Below are 18,783 nucleotides of genomic sequence, written 5' to 3'. Positions count from 1 at the left end.
TTATTTGACAGCAAAAGGGAAAACTAATGGTGAGCCCTCAGCTATGTCCACACATAACCAAATAGGTTCATGGATCTCACTGTATCTTTACAGCCTTCAAGAAGACTGAAGGACTTGTCTCTTGAACTAGCTCATGTTTTCATAATAAAGGTTCTAATATTGGAATTGTCTGAAATTGTATTTCTTGGAGTTGACTGACAAATGTTTTCCAATATCTTTATAAGTTCAAGTTTCTCTCTTGAGCATAACTGTAATAAAATTCTTCTTCCCTAACAATTTTAGCCTCCAGGAGGCAGCAAAAATTTGTGGGATTTGGTTGCTGTAATAAAGGGACAGGATGACAGTTTGCTTCCACAAAACTACTGCAAAGGAATTATGCATATGAAACACCTCATTAGATTTAGACTGGTAAGTGAAGCACAAACAGTATGTGAAAATGGTTGTTAGTCCATGTAGTGTTTCACTATTTAAAAATAACACTCAGTGCTTTACAAAGGGTCACAACTTCATATCCAAAGATATTTGTGCAATACTGGTTCTTCACTGCAATACTTGTCTGTTACAATAGCATCTAGCTGAGTCTGTGTGACTTCATGCATACTCAGTGTTAAAATGCTAGGTTACAGTTATTAACTAGAAAAGCAATTTCAAAACAAAATCAATTGCAAACAATCGTCACTACAGTTTCAGCTATGAAGTGATTTGTCTTGCCTATTATATACACTGTACTTTTATGTTCAGTAAAGTCAAATTCCTTATTTGTATAAACATGAAGTGTGTAGCTATGTTCAGATGTAAAGACAGGGGAATTCATGTCTGAAAATGGGGGAGGGTCATCAGAAATGTGTTCTGTAGCTCTCTGTAAGAAGGAATGGCAAGAAACTGTCCTTAATACAGATACACAGCTTAAGAGTGACTTGGATGAGTACTAAAGAATCCCATACTCCAATGACTGGATTGTAAATAGAGGAAAGATGATCTGCTGATATGGATGAGGAAATGCGCTTGCCATCCTCAGGGCTAATACTTGCCAGGTATCACCAGTTGTTTGCTGTAAGATCACAGGCTTTTTTAGTGTCCCGTGTTCCTTGAGACTCTCAAGTGATTAAGTTTAGTAGTGTTGTTAACTGTAATAATAGCAGCTGCTCTGCAAATCCTATGAAGCTCTGTTTGTGTGTCCATGTGTCCAAAAAACCAATTTTCTCAGCCAGTTGGCCTGAGAAGACATTAAATCTTGACTTGTGCAGTGCCAGCAGTCTGTTTACCCCTGCAAAATTATTTCATGCATTTATAACTCCAGTGACCTAGAGTAACTACAGTAATTGCTGGTCATTCTGTGGACCTGAAGTAAGTGTTCACATTATTTAAAAACATTTTTTCCCCTTCTTGCTGACTCAAAATCGGTGTTTGAAATCTTTAAGAGAAAGTATGGGGTAGGGTAATGCTGCCTGCTTATTAAGGACTGCTAATATTCTCTTTTCCTTAGGAAACTAAATAATGGCACTGCAGCACCTATACATTTCAGGATGAAGTAAGGATGTATAGCAGCTCTGGTTTTTCTGGTCTTAGTAAACAGAGAGGATGCATTGATGACTTTAGCATGAAAATAATAAAAAATATAGAGGTGCTGAGATAAAAAAAAAGGTAGTATGTTTTTTTAAAAAAGCCAGATTCTTGGGAGCTGCCATTGGTCTTTGTGGCAGTTTAGTTTGAGGAAGAATGTTCAAAATTCATTCTCCATCTTCCATATACAGTTCTGCAAAGTCATGAATAGCCCAATGCCATCATTGTGCATTGAAGATAGAATTCAACTGAGAATTCTTGAAATGGGAATCTCCCTTTGTTTTGTTTTGTTTTTTTCCTGTACATATAATTCTGTTGCAGCTTGTTTCTCAGGCTCTGCCAGATGAAGAAATTAAGCCTTGTCTTCGCAACTAATATAAAAATTGCAGAAGTTGGGAATATAAATAATTTCTTGGCTATAAGGTTAATGGGGCATGACAGATCAGATCACAGAACTTGTTGTCTACCAGTTAAACCTACTGCCTTTTTATTTCTTTGTGTGGACATCATTATAATGGTAATACGTACAATTTTCAGCTCTCTATGCTTTATGTACACAAATAGTTTTTTTTTAAGTTTCAAAATATCAAGATTTTTATGAGAGACATCTGGATGAATTACCATTATATATGAGAATAAAAAAATAAGTTATTATAGGAAGATAATAAATGAAAATGTATATGCACAATAAAACACTAACACATTTACTTTAACAACATAAATATAGTTCACTGTAATCTCATTGAAATCTCTTTTAATTAGCCTTTTTGCTAATGTTTTTCTTAAATTATAACCATTATATTCTGCTGTAATATTTACCAATAGTTCATTCTTAAGGAAACTTTTTTTCATCACAGAAAACTTCTAAATCTTTTTTTTTTTCCCTCAGTCCAAGGCACAAGAACTGACAACAGTAAAGATGTCTAAATTTGGAGGTGGTATTGGTGCACCCAGCAAAGAGGAAAGACTCAAAGAAGCTGCAGAAATACATTTAAGATTAGGACAAATTCAGCGATATTGTGAGCTAATGGTAGAACTTGGAGAGGTAAAATATCAGAACACTATTGAAGAATAAAACTTATTGAAGTTTCTGAAAACCAGCTACCCTAGCAAAGATGGGGAAGCAATGAATGGTTCACAAGTCCCCAAAACAATAATCTTGTTCCACTTATTTTTAACATATGCAGTCTAAAGCATAACTCATTCCTTATTTCACTTTGACAAATATATTTTTAATGGAAGAAAAGTTACACTAGTTTAAAATATGGCTGCTTCTCAAATGGAAATTACCACATTAAATGTATTATTGCTTTCTTCTAGTGGGACAAAGCTCTCTCAGTTGCACCTGGTGTATCAATGAAATATTGGAGGAAGTTAATGCAAAGGTAAGTTAACTAAAATAGGATGGCAGATTGTAGCTTCAGTTCATAAAAGGACACAGACAAGTAGGAAGGATGGATACTATTACCAGATACACTTGTCTTTTGTTACAGCATTCTAGTGATGTTACTTTTTGTTCAGTAAGCTTTGGGATAGAACTGTGGAGCATTTCAACAATAACTTTGTGTACAAAAATCAAAGAATTGAAAATAAATTGCAACTTTACAAACTCTTTAAGTGCAGTATTCACACTTTGTAAGTCTGGAAAGGCAGATGGGTTTCAGTGAACTTTTTTTGTCTTCATCTAACACCTACACCATGTAGTTGACTTTGGTGATTGCTCATATATGGTTCCTTCTTGTTTATTTATTCATTTGTTTAATTAGGAGAGCTGATCAGTTAATTCAGGAAGAAAATGATGATGTCATCCCATACTGTATAGCTATTGGAGATGTGAAGAAACTGGTTTCATTCTTTACTTCAAGAGGTCAGCTTAAAGAGGCTCTGCTTGTTGCACAGGTATTACTATACATATATACCAGTGTGGGAGATGTATTTAGCTCTTAGCTTTTAAGTCAGAATGTGACATGCACATTTAAAAGGCAAAATAGCTGAATAATGATGCCCTGGTCTTTACTTCCATATGGTATTGACCAGTTTTTATACAGAAATCACAAGAAGGAGGTACCTCACATTTACAGATTTAAAGTCTGATTCTTCTAAACTGAAACAAACGACCATAATGTAAACCAATGTGTTCAATTTCAATTTAAATGGAAGCTGATTTTCAACAGCTGGTATTGTCCTTAACATCAAATTCATGTAGGATTTGCTTTCTCATTAATTTCTACTGAGAAATCATCTGTAGGTTTTAGCTAAATAATGTACAGAATGTAACTTTGACACATGCTTAGATTGTTTTGAACTATAGTTCAAACTATAGTGTTTGAACTTTAAAGCAAGTTAAAGCTCCAGAAAGATCTTAATTTTTCTTGGAAGAGAGGTATTGCAGAGCTACTACAATTCATAGAATAGTCTGTCTGAAAGGTTTAATAAGATAATAATGAGTAACAAAATGCCAGGATTTACCTTCCTTTGTAACTGAGCCTTGAGGTTTAATGCTGTTATCCCAGCTACATCTTCAAGCATGTGAAAGAATTTCAAAAAATTCACAGAATCAATTAGGTTGGAAAAGATCTCTGAGATCACTGAGTCCATCCCTTTACCAACCACCACTTTGTCAACTGATTTCATTTTAACCCACACTGATCTCTATGTATTTAATGTTAGAAATAAATTTTTGTAAGATACAAAGTAAAGTTCACCTTAAGCCACTATATGCCAAATCTTTCCAGATTTGCTGGTATACCTGCTGAGCAGTATCTCTGGACTTCATCCTTCCCTCAGAGCTGCTTGCTACTTGGGGTGTAAAAATCAAGGTTGTAGCCTTCACCATCCATTATATCCAAATGCTGAAGAATCCTGCACCAATGCATAGGAAGGAAGAAGTCTCTTCCTTCAGAATTCCTTATGGCTAGATAAAACTAGACTAAGATTTAGCTGTGAATATGTTAATTAGTTTATACATTAAAATATTTTCTTTTTTATAACTGGGCTTTAGAATGATATTTATATATCTTAGATTATTTTTATTGTTATTGAAAATTTTCATTTCATCTTCAGTTTGAATTCTGCATTAATTAATCTGCATTTTATTCACTTCCAGGCAGCTTGTGAAGGAAATATACAGATGTTGACGCTCTCCACAACAAGTGGAACTTCAAATTCTGCTGGAAACAATACAGATGATTATAATGAGTAAGTTGTTCTAGTTTATAACTATAAAACTCATTTTACTGCAGAGTGTAAAGTCATTAAGGGTGATAAAGCAGAGTGGTTTAATTTGGCATCAGCAATGTAGAGTTCAACAAAATATTGCATCTTGTAGTACTTAGTGTAGTTACTAACTACCTGATGCTACACTTATTTCCCTATTGTGCCTCCTGGCACAAAATGGATTTTTCATATGTGTGCATTATAATTATAAATGTCCTTTTCTCTTGCTCAGTATGTAAGTTGCATTCCTGTGCACTAAAATATATAGCATATTAACTGAGAACTTCTGGTGAGTAAGATTTAGCATTAACAAGTATCTGTGATCCCTTGTTATTACACACAATCTCCTCCTGAAGCTTTGCTCTTTGTCATAAGTGAAGGTTCTGATAATGTAAAATAAAAAACAAACTGAGAGAGTAGGTTTAGATTAGATATTAGGAAAAAATTCTTTACTCTGAGGCACTGCAACCGGTTGCCCAGAGAAGCTGTGGCTGCCCCATCTCTGGATGTGTTCAAGATCAGGTTGGATGAGGCCCTGAGTAACCCAGTCTAGGGGAAGACATCCCTGCCCATCGCAGGGGGCTTGGAACAGAATGATCTTTAAGGTTCCTTCCAACACGAGCAATTTCATGATTCTCATTGTCCATGTCCATAAAAAAAACCAAATATGCACCTTGCATTGTCTAGAACAGCACTCAAAAACCTGAATTACATTATCAAGTTATAGTTGTAGTTAGAGAAAAACAGTTTGGAGGCTGTGTAGTTACTTCATTTACATAAGCAGTTTTTGAGCAATTAGAGAAGTACTAGTGCAGAGTTTACAGGTACAGATTGGATATCCAGGTATTTGATTTTCCTTCTGTCAATCTGAAGAGACATTTCCTACTGATATAAACTTTGGGAAACTGACCCACCTTAGTATGAACCAACATAAGCAGTGGATGAACCTCAAACAGATTGCATTTTTCAAGCTAGTAGTGTCATTATCTGTGAACCAAATATAGCAACTTTTAGGGTACAGAAGCAAATGTGGTGAATTACATAAATTAAGACCCAAGGCACTCCAACCTTAAAGTGACCTTGTAGAATTTCTTTTTTGTTCTTGCAGTCTCCTGCAGAAGGTCAGTAAAGAACTGGCAGATTGGTATTTCCAGGATGGTCGTGCAGTGCTTGCAGCGTGTTGTCATTTGGCTGTTGAAAATATAGAGGTAATTTTTTTTTCTTTAACAATGAAAAAGCCAATATTTACTTCCTTTTTACATCTCTACACGTTTTAAAATGTATGTATCATATTCTAAAATGGTATTTGGCATTTGATTTTTCTATACTTATGCAAAGTTAGATAGTTATAGTATTAAAGTTAGTAGCAGAACTCCCTTGATTCTGTTAAATTCAAGGTCTCTCTCATGCACAGAAGGTAGCATGTTGCTGCTGAATTTTATTTACAATATCCTGTTATATTAGACAAGGTAAGATACTTAACTACCCTGGATATATACATCTAAGTGTTACTGTTTATGGTGACCCAAAATACCCATTCAAAACTAGAAGTTATTGTGCTAAAGAAGATGCAATCATCCACCTTGAAGAATTTGCAGTCTAAATGAAGAAGTAAATAGGAAAAGAAAACCCCACGCCTCAGTACAAAAAATAGAACTGACATGTAGGAAACATTTTATTATGTTTTTTATTTGCTTGTAGTTTTACAAATGGTTTCTTTTCCTCATTTTAGCTGGATTTTGTTGTTGTTAGCTTAACATGTTTTTCCTCTTCTATCCCCCCCAAAAAATATAATTTCTTCCCAAAGAGAAATTGAGAATCAGTAAATTGTTATATTTCTAAACAGACATATTTGAAGTTATTGTGTAGTCTCATAGGGTTTGACATTCTGCTATGCCTATCAGTAACTGTGCTCAGAGAGAGTAAGAGCAATCCTTCCTGTTTTCTGGGGGTTTTGAGTCTCCTTTCATTGAAAGAGAGGGGGAAATATCATCTCTGAATGCTAGTGTCCTTAAGTTTAGATCGAATTCCTAGCATGCATTTTAGGTATTGTATTTATGTGATCTCTTCAGCTGAATAAAGGAAGATACTGCTAAAGGAAATCTATTTGGTTGTTTAAAAGCACATTAACAAATGGTGCACAATTATTTACTCATTCGAGAGACCCAAAATATATAAAATTGGGTTTAACTATTGCATATTTTGTCTGTCTGTAAAAAGTGTCATAGGTGAATGTCGTATGCTCAGCATGATGAATGGCCAAAACTGCTTCTGTCCTTTAATGATATAATTTTTTCATTGAGCAAGCTTGCAATGGCAAACCTGATTCGTGGAAATGAACTGGAGCTGGCAGTCAGTGTGGGTACTGTGTTGGGAGAAAGTGCAGCACCAGCAACACATTATGCCCTAGAATTACTAGCAAGAAAATGTATGGCAGTAATAACATGGTAAGAATTTCTTAATCCAAACAAGATTTTTTAAAATTTTCTGCCTGACAAAGCAATCAAGTTGTGTCGTTGTGAAACTTTTGTAGAGATCAAACCACAATGGGAAGGGAGAATAAAAATTGCTGCTTGAATAAGGATTGCTGTATTAGACCTTTGAAGTACAGGGCATGCAAATATTCTCAAAATATATTCTGTATGCATTGTAAATGAGAAAGGAGTCATTGCCAAAGTATGAAACCCACTGAAAAAAACACCCTAGATACTTGGGCAATAGGTAGCTTATGAAGTCCTAGTTTTTACTAAGTAAAAAGAACTGCTTCAAAAAAAGTAAGGCTGGAACTGAGTTAAAAAGTCAAAAGGAACAGCTCAAGTAGGATATGTGAAGTGATTTTTAAGTACTTGATTGAAAAATATAAAACTATTAGTCTGAGGAGTTATCTTCTATTGGTATTAGGAACACAGGACTCATGCAGTGATTTAAGGATGAAACAAGATTGCTATTTAGTTCTGCAGGAGTAACTTCTCTCTTGCATATAGGGGAAGCCTTCTGTGGCAAATTTTCTTTTCCTCATTGTAGAGGTTTTACTTTGAAAAAATCAGCTTCTTGTTTTTCTGTCTAACAGTGATAAAGCATAAAACCTTTCTAAGGTGTATTTGGCAGCTGTATAACTGGTTTGCAATTAACATTTCACAAAAAGTATGTACTTAAACTGTTTAAGATCAGTTTTTCTTCTACAGTTAATGTTTGCTAATGTATTTAGAGGTAGTCTGAGAGAAACATAGTGGAACTCCTCTACATTAGAGAGAAGATTAGAACATTAGAATATTTAGCTTTCATCAGACAATGAAGCATTGTAGAAAAAGATAAAATAAGAAACTGGTGACTTGCTGCTTTCATTTTGCAGTGGTTTAGCATGTCTGCATTGCACCAGTCTTAATAGGGTTGTTTTGGCAACTCCATCTGCAGCTTTTAAGGTTTCTGAAGCTCTTTGATTGTTAAGGGTGATTTTTATGTAGCCTCCAATAGGAAGTACTGGAGTTAAAGAAACAGTGCATATTTTTTCCAGTTCCATAACAAAAGCTTGTTCTCATCTCAGGGCTGTAATTACTGCTTATAATGGTATGGCATCTATGTTTATGTCCATAAAGGTGCTGTAAGCTTATAGCATGTGTACACTGAAGTCTACATGGTGATAAAGTCTGTACATGATAAAATTTTAAAGTGATGTACTGCATATTGCCCAAGTATATATCTGGACTTTTCAATGGGTTTCACACACTGTGCTGAACACTTTGCAATCCTGGATTCTGATTTTCAGCCCTTGCAGCATATTTTTTATATTCTGTAGGAAAAGATCAGAGATTCATGAATCTCTTTGTTTTGTAATAAAGGGATTTTCACACAGCATAATCCCTTTAGTTAACTGCACTCATAAGATCATGTATAGGGAAGGTGGAATTCAAGGGTCTCTGGTATTTGAAGGGCTCCCTTCTTAAATTTACTGGTAGTTATGCTTAGGGATATATCAGTTGGAAACATTTCACTGTAGTGAAGCACTTTATTGTAGACAGCAAAAGGAATACCAGAAGGATCCTGATGAATTAATAAAGAAATCAGTTACTGAATGGTGGAATGTTTCTTGGGTTTTGGTTGGTTGTTTTTAGAAATGCTCTAAAATATAAAATCAAGCAAAAAAAAAAAAAAAAAAACCAAACCCCCCCCCTGAACATTCATGCACTTTCCCAAATCTAAAGCCTTGAGAAAATGAGTGAATGTTTAAGGACACATTTTTGTTTGTATTTAACACCTAAATATTGTCAAAAGCAACTTTCTACTATTCAAAAAGCTAGTCATATTTTACCTGAGATACTGAATTCTGCATATGCAAACTTAGCCACCTTGTTTTGATCTTTATACCAACAGTATTTTCAGTTTAATTCTTAAAAATCATTCCAGTTTCTTAGAATCTCTGGGTTCTTAAAAATCATTCCAGGTAGCACGACTTGCAGGCCATTATCTTCTTTGAAGTACTTTTTTTCAAATGAATATTTGATTTCAGTTTTTTGACAAGAAAATTTCTAATAACTTAAAAAATGTTTAAATTGCTTATGAAGATTAGTACATATAAGTAAGTGATCCTGAATATAGCTTAAGAACTTGTGAAATATCCTAGATTCTGGAAGAATGCTTCTGTAACTTGGAAAAGTAGCTGTTGCACAGTAATACTATGACAGATTTTCTAAAGACCTTTTGGCATGAGTTTCTTTATGTTGTCAAAAGGCATAAAATAGAAAGCTATTTTTTTTTTGTTGTTGCTGTTGAAGTCAGTTGCTCTGACCCATAGATTTGCTGTTGTAGTTTAATTATTTTCTATCAGATATTTTCTCTGTAAATTATTGCAAAATTTTTTTCAATACTGTTTCAATGTCTTCCTTTTAGCTTCCCATCACTTGGATACAGGTATTTTACTTTTTTGGAGAAAGTTTAAGCTTATTTTTTTCCCTTAATAAAGTCACAAGCTTTTCAAATTTCTCTAAGTGTCCTAATTTTTAATTGCTATTAACACTTGAAAATGAGATAGAAAGCAGTTGCAAATATTGGATAATAGCTTACTTGAACATTTTTAAGCTAAGGACCACATTCTGAAAATCCAGAGGTGCTCAGCAGCATTTTTTACCTTACAAAGGGGCAAGTCAATCTTGAGGTTCACAGGAGAAATGATGTCTGCTTGAATAGAAGAGTCAGAGAATAAGCAGTTCTTAAAACTTAAACAGAACAATTTCCAAATAATTTCCTAATATTATACATTCCCTTCATCTGTTTGTTGTGTGAAGGATAGGGTAACAAATGGTAAAAAGTTTAGGAAAACATAAGAAATGTCAGTTTGCTCAAACAGTATTCCTTTGAGAAGGATAAAATTAGGTATCACATTTTTTCCCGTATAATCTCTCTATTTCTGTGTCGCATGAGCACCAGGCCATTCTGGATGACTGAGAGATGTCCTGTGTTGATGTCATGAAGCTTTAGAAGCCTGGAGTTTTGAGGATGGCTTCATGACACGGAACCACATTATCATCTTTTCTTATCTCACATTGGAGTGTTCCTATTCTCCTTTCCCATCCCTGCTCACAAATTCTTCCATTTCACTTTGAGATGGTTCTGAGGCTTAAGAATTGTGCAACTATTTAATTCAACCAACTAAAGCAACAAAACATTAATGAATGACCTTCCCAGTAAGATGAATAATTAAGCCTCATTTATTGAACAAAAATATTCTTAGATACTGAGGTTGCTTCTGCACTTGTCTGGAAATAGTATTTTTTCAGCAATCTCTTCTTTTATTAGCAATGTAAAGGGAAAATAGCTTCCCTCTATTAAAAACCATCAAGAGTAACTATATGTCATCTTTTGTTTGTGCAGGGATTTAGCAGTTGATCTTCTTATGATGATTCCTGATAATAAACTGCAGTTAGTGAAACTATGTGCTTTTTATCCTGGATGCACAGCAGAAATAAATGACCTGCATGAAAAGGTACAATGTAAAAGAATTTACCTGAATCTAATAAGGTTTTGTATTGATTCATTTACTAATTTCAAAAAACATAAGGCCATATAAAACCACAGGATGAATTTGACTTTCACATCTTATATGTAACATAGTCTTTTCTCCTCTATTAATCTTTGTTGACTTTATCTTCAGTATTGTACAATAAATTTAGTTCTTAATTTCTATCCTTTAGTGCACTCTTTCCCTGACACGTTACTTTCTGAAGTAGCTTATGATCTTCAGAATTACCTGTCAGTACAATTTATAACCTACTAGATGTGCAGCCTAATCATGTTTCGACAGATCAACTTTCTGTAGTCTGAATTGTTTTATATTTTACGCCTGTTATGTCCATAAATGTCCCCTTTCCTCTTCAGCAGCAGAAGGGTCTGCTTTGGTTGCTCTCTCTTAGGGTGTGACTCAGACTGCATATTTATTAAACAGTAGTAAAAGCTTCACAAAAACATTAGCAATGAAAACTGGTACTGCTTAAATTAAAGTTACAGAGCCTTTTCCATTGCTGCTTTGATGTAGATGACTTTCTTAATGCGCGATATATGCAGGTATGTCTTTCAATGACTCCTTCAGAGAGAATTTTTTCTTGTTGTGTGCAAACATCAGTATTTCTCTGCATCTTAGAAAAGTGTTTGAACATTTCAGTAATTTTCTGGCAAAATGTTTGTTTTCCAGTGTAATCTTCCTGATGTGGAAGAATGTATGCGAGTGGCAGAGACAATTCAGGCGGATGGGGATGTATTTGAAACAATGAAGTTCTATCTGTTAAGCACAGAACCTGAAAAGGCTCTCCCTGTTGGCATTCAGTATGTGAAAGGTACGTAGTTGGATGAAGAACAATTTTAAAGCAAAAGTTGTCTGTATAACTTTCCTTATGAGATATTTTTCTTTTTATTTTTCAACAGAACAACTCTGTGGCTCAGATTGGACTTTAGATTCAGTCTTTCCATATCTTGATCTTTTAAGTTACATACGGACTGAGCAGTTAATGTTGCCTAAGTGTAGTGAGTGAGTATATTTTCCCTGACTTAGAAAAGTGGGACTTTCCTTTAAGGAATCTTTCAGATTGTATATATATAGGTGCACACTGTTAGTATCATTTTTTTGTTTAACAGAGGAGGGACACAAAAAAAAAAATCCAGCAAGCATGCTTTTTTCCAGTCTGGAGAACAGAATGTGGACTCTCCCAAACTATGAAGGTTTAGCAAGAAAAAAAAAAAAAGATATTTTATTGCTGCTTTCTCTGTGGAGCATTTACAATCTGTGAATCAATATTGGTCTTATGTGAGGAGCTTCACCTTGATCAGCTCTGGTTTCAGTTTGCTGAAGTGGTATCACAAATCATGTGGGCTTTTATGTCAAAGCATTAAGGAACGTTGAGCTGTCAGAATTAACTCAGAATTAACTCTAAAATAGATGGATAGCACTGGTTCACCTTTATGATGGATGGTTGCAGCTAGGCCTAGGTGCCTACACGAGTATATGTGTGAAGAACAAAAAGGAGAAAAAGTTGGGGAAACTTGGTGAACCTGAAATCTACACTAATATTTGGGGCAGTTTTATTTACATTTATTTACATTTACATTCTATCACATTAAAAGGTCTGAGTGATGTTGTTTGTGTAACTCTATTTAATTGTGCTTAAAATTGTCTCATAAATGTCATTTAAAATTTAATGATGGAAATCAATATGAAGCAGATGCAGTCTGTTTAAACAAGTCCATGACACAGAAAGTAAGCATAATCAGTGAACATATATTCTCCACAAAAGGTGGATGGAATATGAGTTTATTCAATGTTTTTCCAAATGCTTGTTGTTTTGCATGATTGATACTTGTTCATTTATAGGTTTCGGAATGAGTTACTGATTTTGTGTGGTTACATTGGTGCTTTACTTGCTATCAGAAGAGAGTACAACAGCATTGTACCTGCACTATATGAGTATACAAGGTAACACTGTGTTTTCATTAACTCTGGGCAATCTCAGTCCTTATTATGACATATGCCATACATCCCACTTCTTCACATCACATCCCAAAAAAATAAACATGTCTTTCCTCTTAGCTATCCTCATGTCTGAAACTTGGTGAGAGGATTGGAGAAAAGGAAAAGGAGCATTTGTTTATTGTTGGTTTGGTTTTTTCTTTTCTGAACCTAAAGAAATAACAAGATCAAATACAAGCTTTTTAGAAGGGCTATTCTGATATGGATATTATTAGACTAGTAAAAAGCAGTCTTTGAGACTCAGTTTGTGATACTTTTACTTATGGCTGTAAAGCTTTCAATTATTTATTATGTAAAGAACCACAAAACAACACGGCTCAAAGCTTTGTTCTTGGATTGCCCAATATCTTCAAGACTCACTGGTTTTTAGTTCTGGCCCATCTTAAACTGGACACTTACCTGCTTAAGGTGGACAATTTATATGCTTAAGCAGGACATTTTTAAGGGATCCTAAAACAAATGAAAGATGACAGAGTTAGGTCAGGTAGTAACTGCCACCTATATTATATTTTGATAAATAAAAAAATGCACCCACTGCAAGGGCTTTGAAACTGCTTTGTGCAAGTGAAACAAGGCTGTCCCAATGTATGTGTTGAACCATGTTTCTCTAATTGCATTTTTATCATATATGGTACATGCAGGCAAAATGGATCCTTAATTTTAGTAAAGTTGACAATATTAAGAAATGAAACCACATATAGCCTTGAAATATAGAGTGGCCTCAAGTTAAAAAAATACAGCAAATGAAATAAAGTGTAAATAGGGATAATTAAAATAAAATTTAAATATAAAGCTATACTTCTATAACTTGTATGAGTATTACTGAAGCTTAATATAGTGTATATTGTGAAGGATCAATTTATTTCCATAGTTATTCCATATCCAATCGGAAATAGTTTTATTTTACTACTGTCTATCATGTCTTGTTTCTAAGAAAATTGTCATTATTAGGATTAATTAGGACTTTAATTAACTTGCATTCCTTTTCAGTCAGCTTTTAAAAAGACGGGAAGTTTCTGTACCTTTGAAAATTGAACAGCTTTCTGAGGAATTAGATGCATGGAGAGCTTGCACCCAATCAAACAAGTAGGTGGAAAAGTATAAAATTACCATGAGTGAGACTAGTAGTATTTAACTGTTTAGCTGTAAATATATTCCCTTTGTACAGTCTGAATGTAACTGCTTTGCAGATCTTAACCTCTCACACTAATTAGGAAGCCAAGTTGAAAACCAAATTTCTTTTATGTTCCTAGGCCCACGGATGAGTTGCCATGCACCCCGCCCTCTGAATCACAGAGAGCTCTGTACTCAGTACTTGTCTCACGAATTCAGGGGGAGCCTCTGAAAGGAATGGTTGGGCCAGACTGTGTCACTGGATCAAACCTTCCCAGTCATTCAGATGTTCACACCTCCTGTTTGACAGGGCTAAAGATCCAGGTACGCTTTCAGAGAGCTGAAGTGCTCTTTCTTGCTGATAGCAATGACTACTTGTGAGGTTGCCATAAATCAAAGGTCTCTCCCACCATTTGGCTGGAAAAAGGTTTACCCTATTATCACAGAAGCAGACTTAAATTGACAGGAAGTGACATCTGCTATATAAGGAAGACTTTATAAAGAATTCTCCAGTCAAATAATTGTCATTTCAAAAATCCAAAACCTTTTAATTTACACATGAAAGATTTCCTTTGCCAAACGTTGTATCTAAAGTGCATGTATCTTTTGGCTAATCCCTCACCACAGCTAGAATAAAAGCCAGGAGATTATTTGTCTTCAACCACATACTAATATTTTTCTCGTTTTGGTTTTTATCTCTGTGGAAATGCATACTATAAAACTTGGAATTCATGACTAATTAAATCCAGACATTAGAAGACTAAATATTCAAATATATTTATTCATCACTCACATTGAGTTTTATGATTAATACACATTAGTCCTTATAAAACCTATTTAGCATATCTTGTTATTTTAATAAAGAGAAAATTGAAAGATTTTGAAAACACTACTCCTGACTCCAGAAAATGCCTCAGTATGAATTTACTTTCCTAGGTGATACTGAATCTGTTTCCTTTGTCCCGTGTAAGATGTCAGCCCAAAGAGTAACAGGGTGGTTTAAAGACTAAGAGGGATGGATAGTTTTCTGATGAAAATTAGAGTTTACAAAATGCTAGTGGGATTTTTGAGGTAAAAAAATTCTCAACTACTCACCATCAATCTAAAATAACTTGCTCTCAACACTTCCAGAATAGATGAGTAGTCTCTGTCCGTGGCTGTACTCTCAACATTTTCTAACAGACATGTAAAGCTGCCAATGTTAGAGTCCATTCAACAAGAATAGCAAATATGGTGTCCCCAGCTTCTCATGGACAGGATCCGTATTTCTGGATTAGCATACATTAGGAGTGGTGTCTTTGGGCATGCAGATCGGCTCAACAATCAAAATCAGTTAATACTAAAGCAGGGCAGCCTACTTGTGTGGGTTTACAAGTTCTATGTAGCAAGTTTGGAGAGCATAATTCTTTAAGAAAGCACTGAAATTGAAATGCAGCTTTCAGAGCACATTTTGTCAAATCAATAAATTAGCAAATAGCTCTTTTTCCATCACATGAATGAGTACTTTGTCCTTTTCATAGTGAATAATTCAAATTATTCTGTAGACTGCATATAGACTCTCTTTTCAAACAATTCACGGAGACATTATATCAAGAGGATTTTTGTGGATAGGAAAAGCAAGGATCAGCAGAAATAATAATCATATCCAGAAATAATAATCATATCCATGATGAAATAGGGACAGTATTCTGAAGAAAAATGCTTGTTACCTCAGTTTCTAATTCAAGCTAAATTTAACTCTGGAATAATTGACAAGCATATATAAAATAACAATAAAACACATCAAACTAAAAATTTCAATATTGTGAAAGGTTGGCTTGACAGATTTGGGAACATAAGTGCCCTCAATTCATAACGTGTCGCTGCTATCAGAGTTCTAAGTGAGTGGGGAAAAATACCTGTATTAACATAGTGGATAGGTCTAAACAAGGCATTTATGTTCTTCTGAGATAAAATATGCTTTTTGTTGTGGCCTTTACACAATCTGTATATAATTTCATTTTCTCTTCCTTCCCAAACATTTTTGCTTCACAGGGTCCTGTGTTCTTCCTCGAAGATGGAAAATCTACTATTTCACTGAATGATGCTTTGATGTGGGCCAAAGTGAATCCTTTTTCACCATTGGGAACAGGAATACGACTTAACCCATTTTGATGAGGTGTTTCCTCTGTACTTTATAGTGCTTAAAATAACACTCTGGGAGTTAATGCTGATTTAACCTTGATTGTCAAAGGACAGAGAGGTGGTAGTTGATTCCTCCTGCAGGTCAATTACTTGAACTTTGAAAATTTTAACATGAGAACAAAAGGATTTCTATACAAATGTTTGTTGAGAATCCAAAGAAAAGTTATTTGATAATCCAAAGAAAAAGTCCTAATTTCATATATAGCCATGTCATTTTTTTGTAAGAATATTGTCATCAGACAATTATTTTTGTCAACTTTGTGTGAATAGATGCTTTGTAAAGTAAGTAACTATCTACATATTACCAAAATATTGATAATAAACTGTGAAACCCATAAACACCCTTCCAAATATATAATCATAGAAATAATTACTTTATTCACAGCAACTTCAAACTTTTTTTAGAATGACTGGAATATTTTGGCTGTTTCACACTGTCCCCCTTTTTAATTTGAACTAATTTTTACACACAGGGTTCTATAGCAAAAGTAAAATTTCAAGAGTAGGTGTTTTTTTCATCCACTTCTTATTGTGCTTTAATAGCAGTACAAATAGAAGGTCACTTATGTTTTGTGTAGATTATCTATGTTTTCTTTAGATTATCTATTTTTTATTTATTTATTTAGATTATCTAGATTACAAAATTGTATTTTCTAATAGGATCATATTTGGCAACATTTTCCGTTATGCTTTCACCGGAGGCTAAAACTCTTTATAAATTTTCTTGGTTTTTTTAACAAAGGCTTTGTATAGAAAAAGCAGCATATTTATTGAAGTTATTTAACTATGCTATGTACATTTAATAAGCTTGTTTTCTCTTTACATTTTGTATTAGTTAAAAACATGCATATAATATGACAGACCAGAAGTAAGTACTTGTGCATTTATATTTTTATTTACTACATCTGCACTCAAATGGAAAAGCAGTCATGGCAATAGAATACTAAAAATATTAAAAGCTGTGTATAGTATGGAATTTATTATAAGGCAAATATTATACTCATTATTCTTATTAATCATTCTTATAAGCAGAATTGCTCACTTTTAGAAAAGATGCCTTGGTTGCAATACTTTTTGTTAGCTTAATAAGCTAAGCATTTGTTAGCTTAGTACATAAGCAGAAATCTATTTCATCTGGGTTTTTTTGCTGCTACTTTAAAATAAATTTTGAAATTTATTTAAATTCCTGATAGTTACATTAAATATAAAGAGGTTACAATCAAAAAATGGCAGAATTATTTCTAAAGCAACTGTTCTAAAACTGGAAATAGTATTGGGTCTCTATTTAGTAGATCCTATCAAAAAAGCTTCAATTTAGAGGCAAGCCTTGCCCTTATTTAACTATAGAAATAACAATGCCACCATGCTGGAATGTTGGAATGGAGATTAGAAATAAAAGAAAATCCTGGGTTGGATTTTTGCCCTCCCTCTTTAAAATCCTCTGTCAATGTTCTAGAGTATTATTACAGGGTTTCTGGTGTAAGAATATATTGGGTGGGGAACACAGCTGTTTTGTACCCTAAAACCCCCATTTTTTACATGGGTGCTGGAAACAAATCTTTTACTTCCTGCAAGTATTCTCTGAAAATATTTTTCCTTTGTTTACTCCATGGTACTTGCAGAAGAAGAATTCAGTTTCAGAAGTTAAAATTCATAGTTTTTGAAAGAATTTTCCATCAGTCAGTATCTGATCTTGCTTCTGTCAAATGAAAGAATATCTGTCGTTTAGCACATAAATCTTACAACCTTGTATGTAAAAGTTCTTGATACAGAGGTGGAGAGCAAAAAAAAGAACTGATCATGAAGCCCCATGAGGATTGGGATCTGAAGTATTAACTCAACTGCCATTCTACTATATTTAAAATCTTTTGTTGTATCATAAAAATTTTTATTAATATTTCACAGTTGAAATATATTGAATATGTAGAATAACTGCATCAATGTGTTGCACATAAATTATGACTTAACATGGAATCTTGGGCAAATCTACTCCCTCTAAATTACAGAGTGAGGGTTACGAATTCATTCCTTGCTAAAATACAAAAATTAAGTCAAAGGGCATTTTTTATATTGGGGATCCATCAGGTATCAGTCTTTGTGAATAACACGAGGTTGTATTTTCCTTGAAGTTGTTTGTACAGTGGTGAGCGAGGGAAATATGCAGAAAAGGTTGTATTTGTGTCTGCTGTTACAGCTGTGGTTGCAACTGTCAACTGCTTCATCAGTTTCAAAAATAATTTCAGATTGTTTGCTAATGTGTAGCTTCATTGTCTAGTATAGCAAATCAAATACAGATATCTCCCCCTTAATATTAAAGAATACTTTGTCTTCAAAAGACTGTTTGACTCCTCTGTAAAAGTCTTATTTCCATTTAAATGAAAAAACATACGAAGCTACACAGCTAGTGCTTTCCAATTACTATTAAATCTCTGTTATGTTCAACATCCGTGCAAAACCAAATCCATTGTTTTTTCGGAAATAATCTGTCCCAACAGTACTGACACGTTTATTATCTTCAGAGACAGCTTCACTGGCAGCTGCAGTCTGAGATGACTTTAAAGCCATGATGTGTGGAATGATGCCCTGTCTGTTCCACCCTGCTCAGGCTGGGCAGTGATGCTGCCCTGGCCATGGCTGGAGCCAGGCAGCCCCCAGCCCCAGGGCAGGCCCAGGAGAAGCACAGGGAGAGCCTT

The 18,783-nt window shown here is 34.3% G+C and overlaps 1 protein-coding gene across 7 annotated transcripts in view; it reads left to right on the top strand.

The window, feature by feature from the left end:
- The window catches only part of WDR17 (WD repeat domain 17), a 53,858-nt gene extending 35,433 nt beyond the window's left edge, over positions 1-18,425 (top strand). For 5 of the 7 annotated variants that reach the window (XM_063156167.1, XM_063156166.1, XM_063156164.1 and 2 more), the window contains 15 exons: positions 283-408; positions 2,453-2,608; positions 2,884-2,948; positions 3,330-3,462; positions 4,670-4,761; positions 5,888-5,987; positions 7,087-7,226; positions 9,667-9,687; positions 10,648-10,759; positions 11,465-11,606; positions 11,695-11,797; positions 12,638-12,739; positions 13,784-13,879; positions 14,047-14,230; positions 15,941-18,425. In XM_063156167.1, coding sequence (XP_063012237.1) covers positions 283-408; positions 2,453-2,608; positions 2,884-2,948; positions 3,330-3,462; positions 4,670-4,761; positions 5,888-5,987; positions 7,087-7,226; positions 9,667-9,687; positions 10,648-10,759; positions 11,465-11,606; positions 11,695-11,797; positions 12,638-12,739; positions 13,784-13,879; positions 14,047-14,230; positions 15,941-16,060 — 1,692 coding nt within the window. In that variant the 3' untranslated portion in view covers positions 16,061-18,425. The remainder of the gene's footprint in view (positions 1-282; positions 409-2,452; positions 2,609-2,883; positions 2,949-3,329; positions 3,463-4,669; positions 4,762-5,887; positions 5,988-7,086; positions 7,227-9,666; positions 9,688-10,647; positions 10,760-11,464; positions 11,607-11,694; positions 11,798-12,637; positions 12,740-13,783; positions 13,880-14,046; positions 14,231-15,940) is intronic. The other 2 variants (XM_063156170.1, XM_063156165.1) reach the window with 2 other exon arrangements.
- Positions 18,426-18,783: the final 358 nt, after the last annotated feature.

The sequence above is a fragment of the Melospiza melodia genome, chromosome 5, assembly GCF_035770615.1.
Source record: "Melospiza melodia melodia isolate bMelMel2 chromosome 5, bMelMel2.pri, whole genome shotgun sequence".
Taxonomy (NCBI): domain Eukaryota; kingdom Metazoa; phylum Chordata; class Aves; order Passeriformes; family Passerellidae; genus Melospiza; species Melospiza melodia.
Note: the sequence above shows the minus strand (reverse complement) of the source record. Positions and strands in the feature narration are given on the sequence as shown.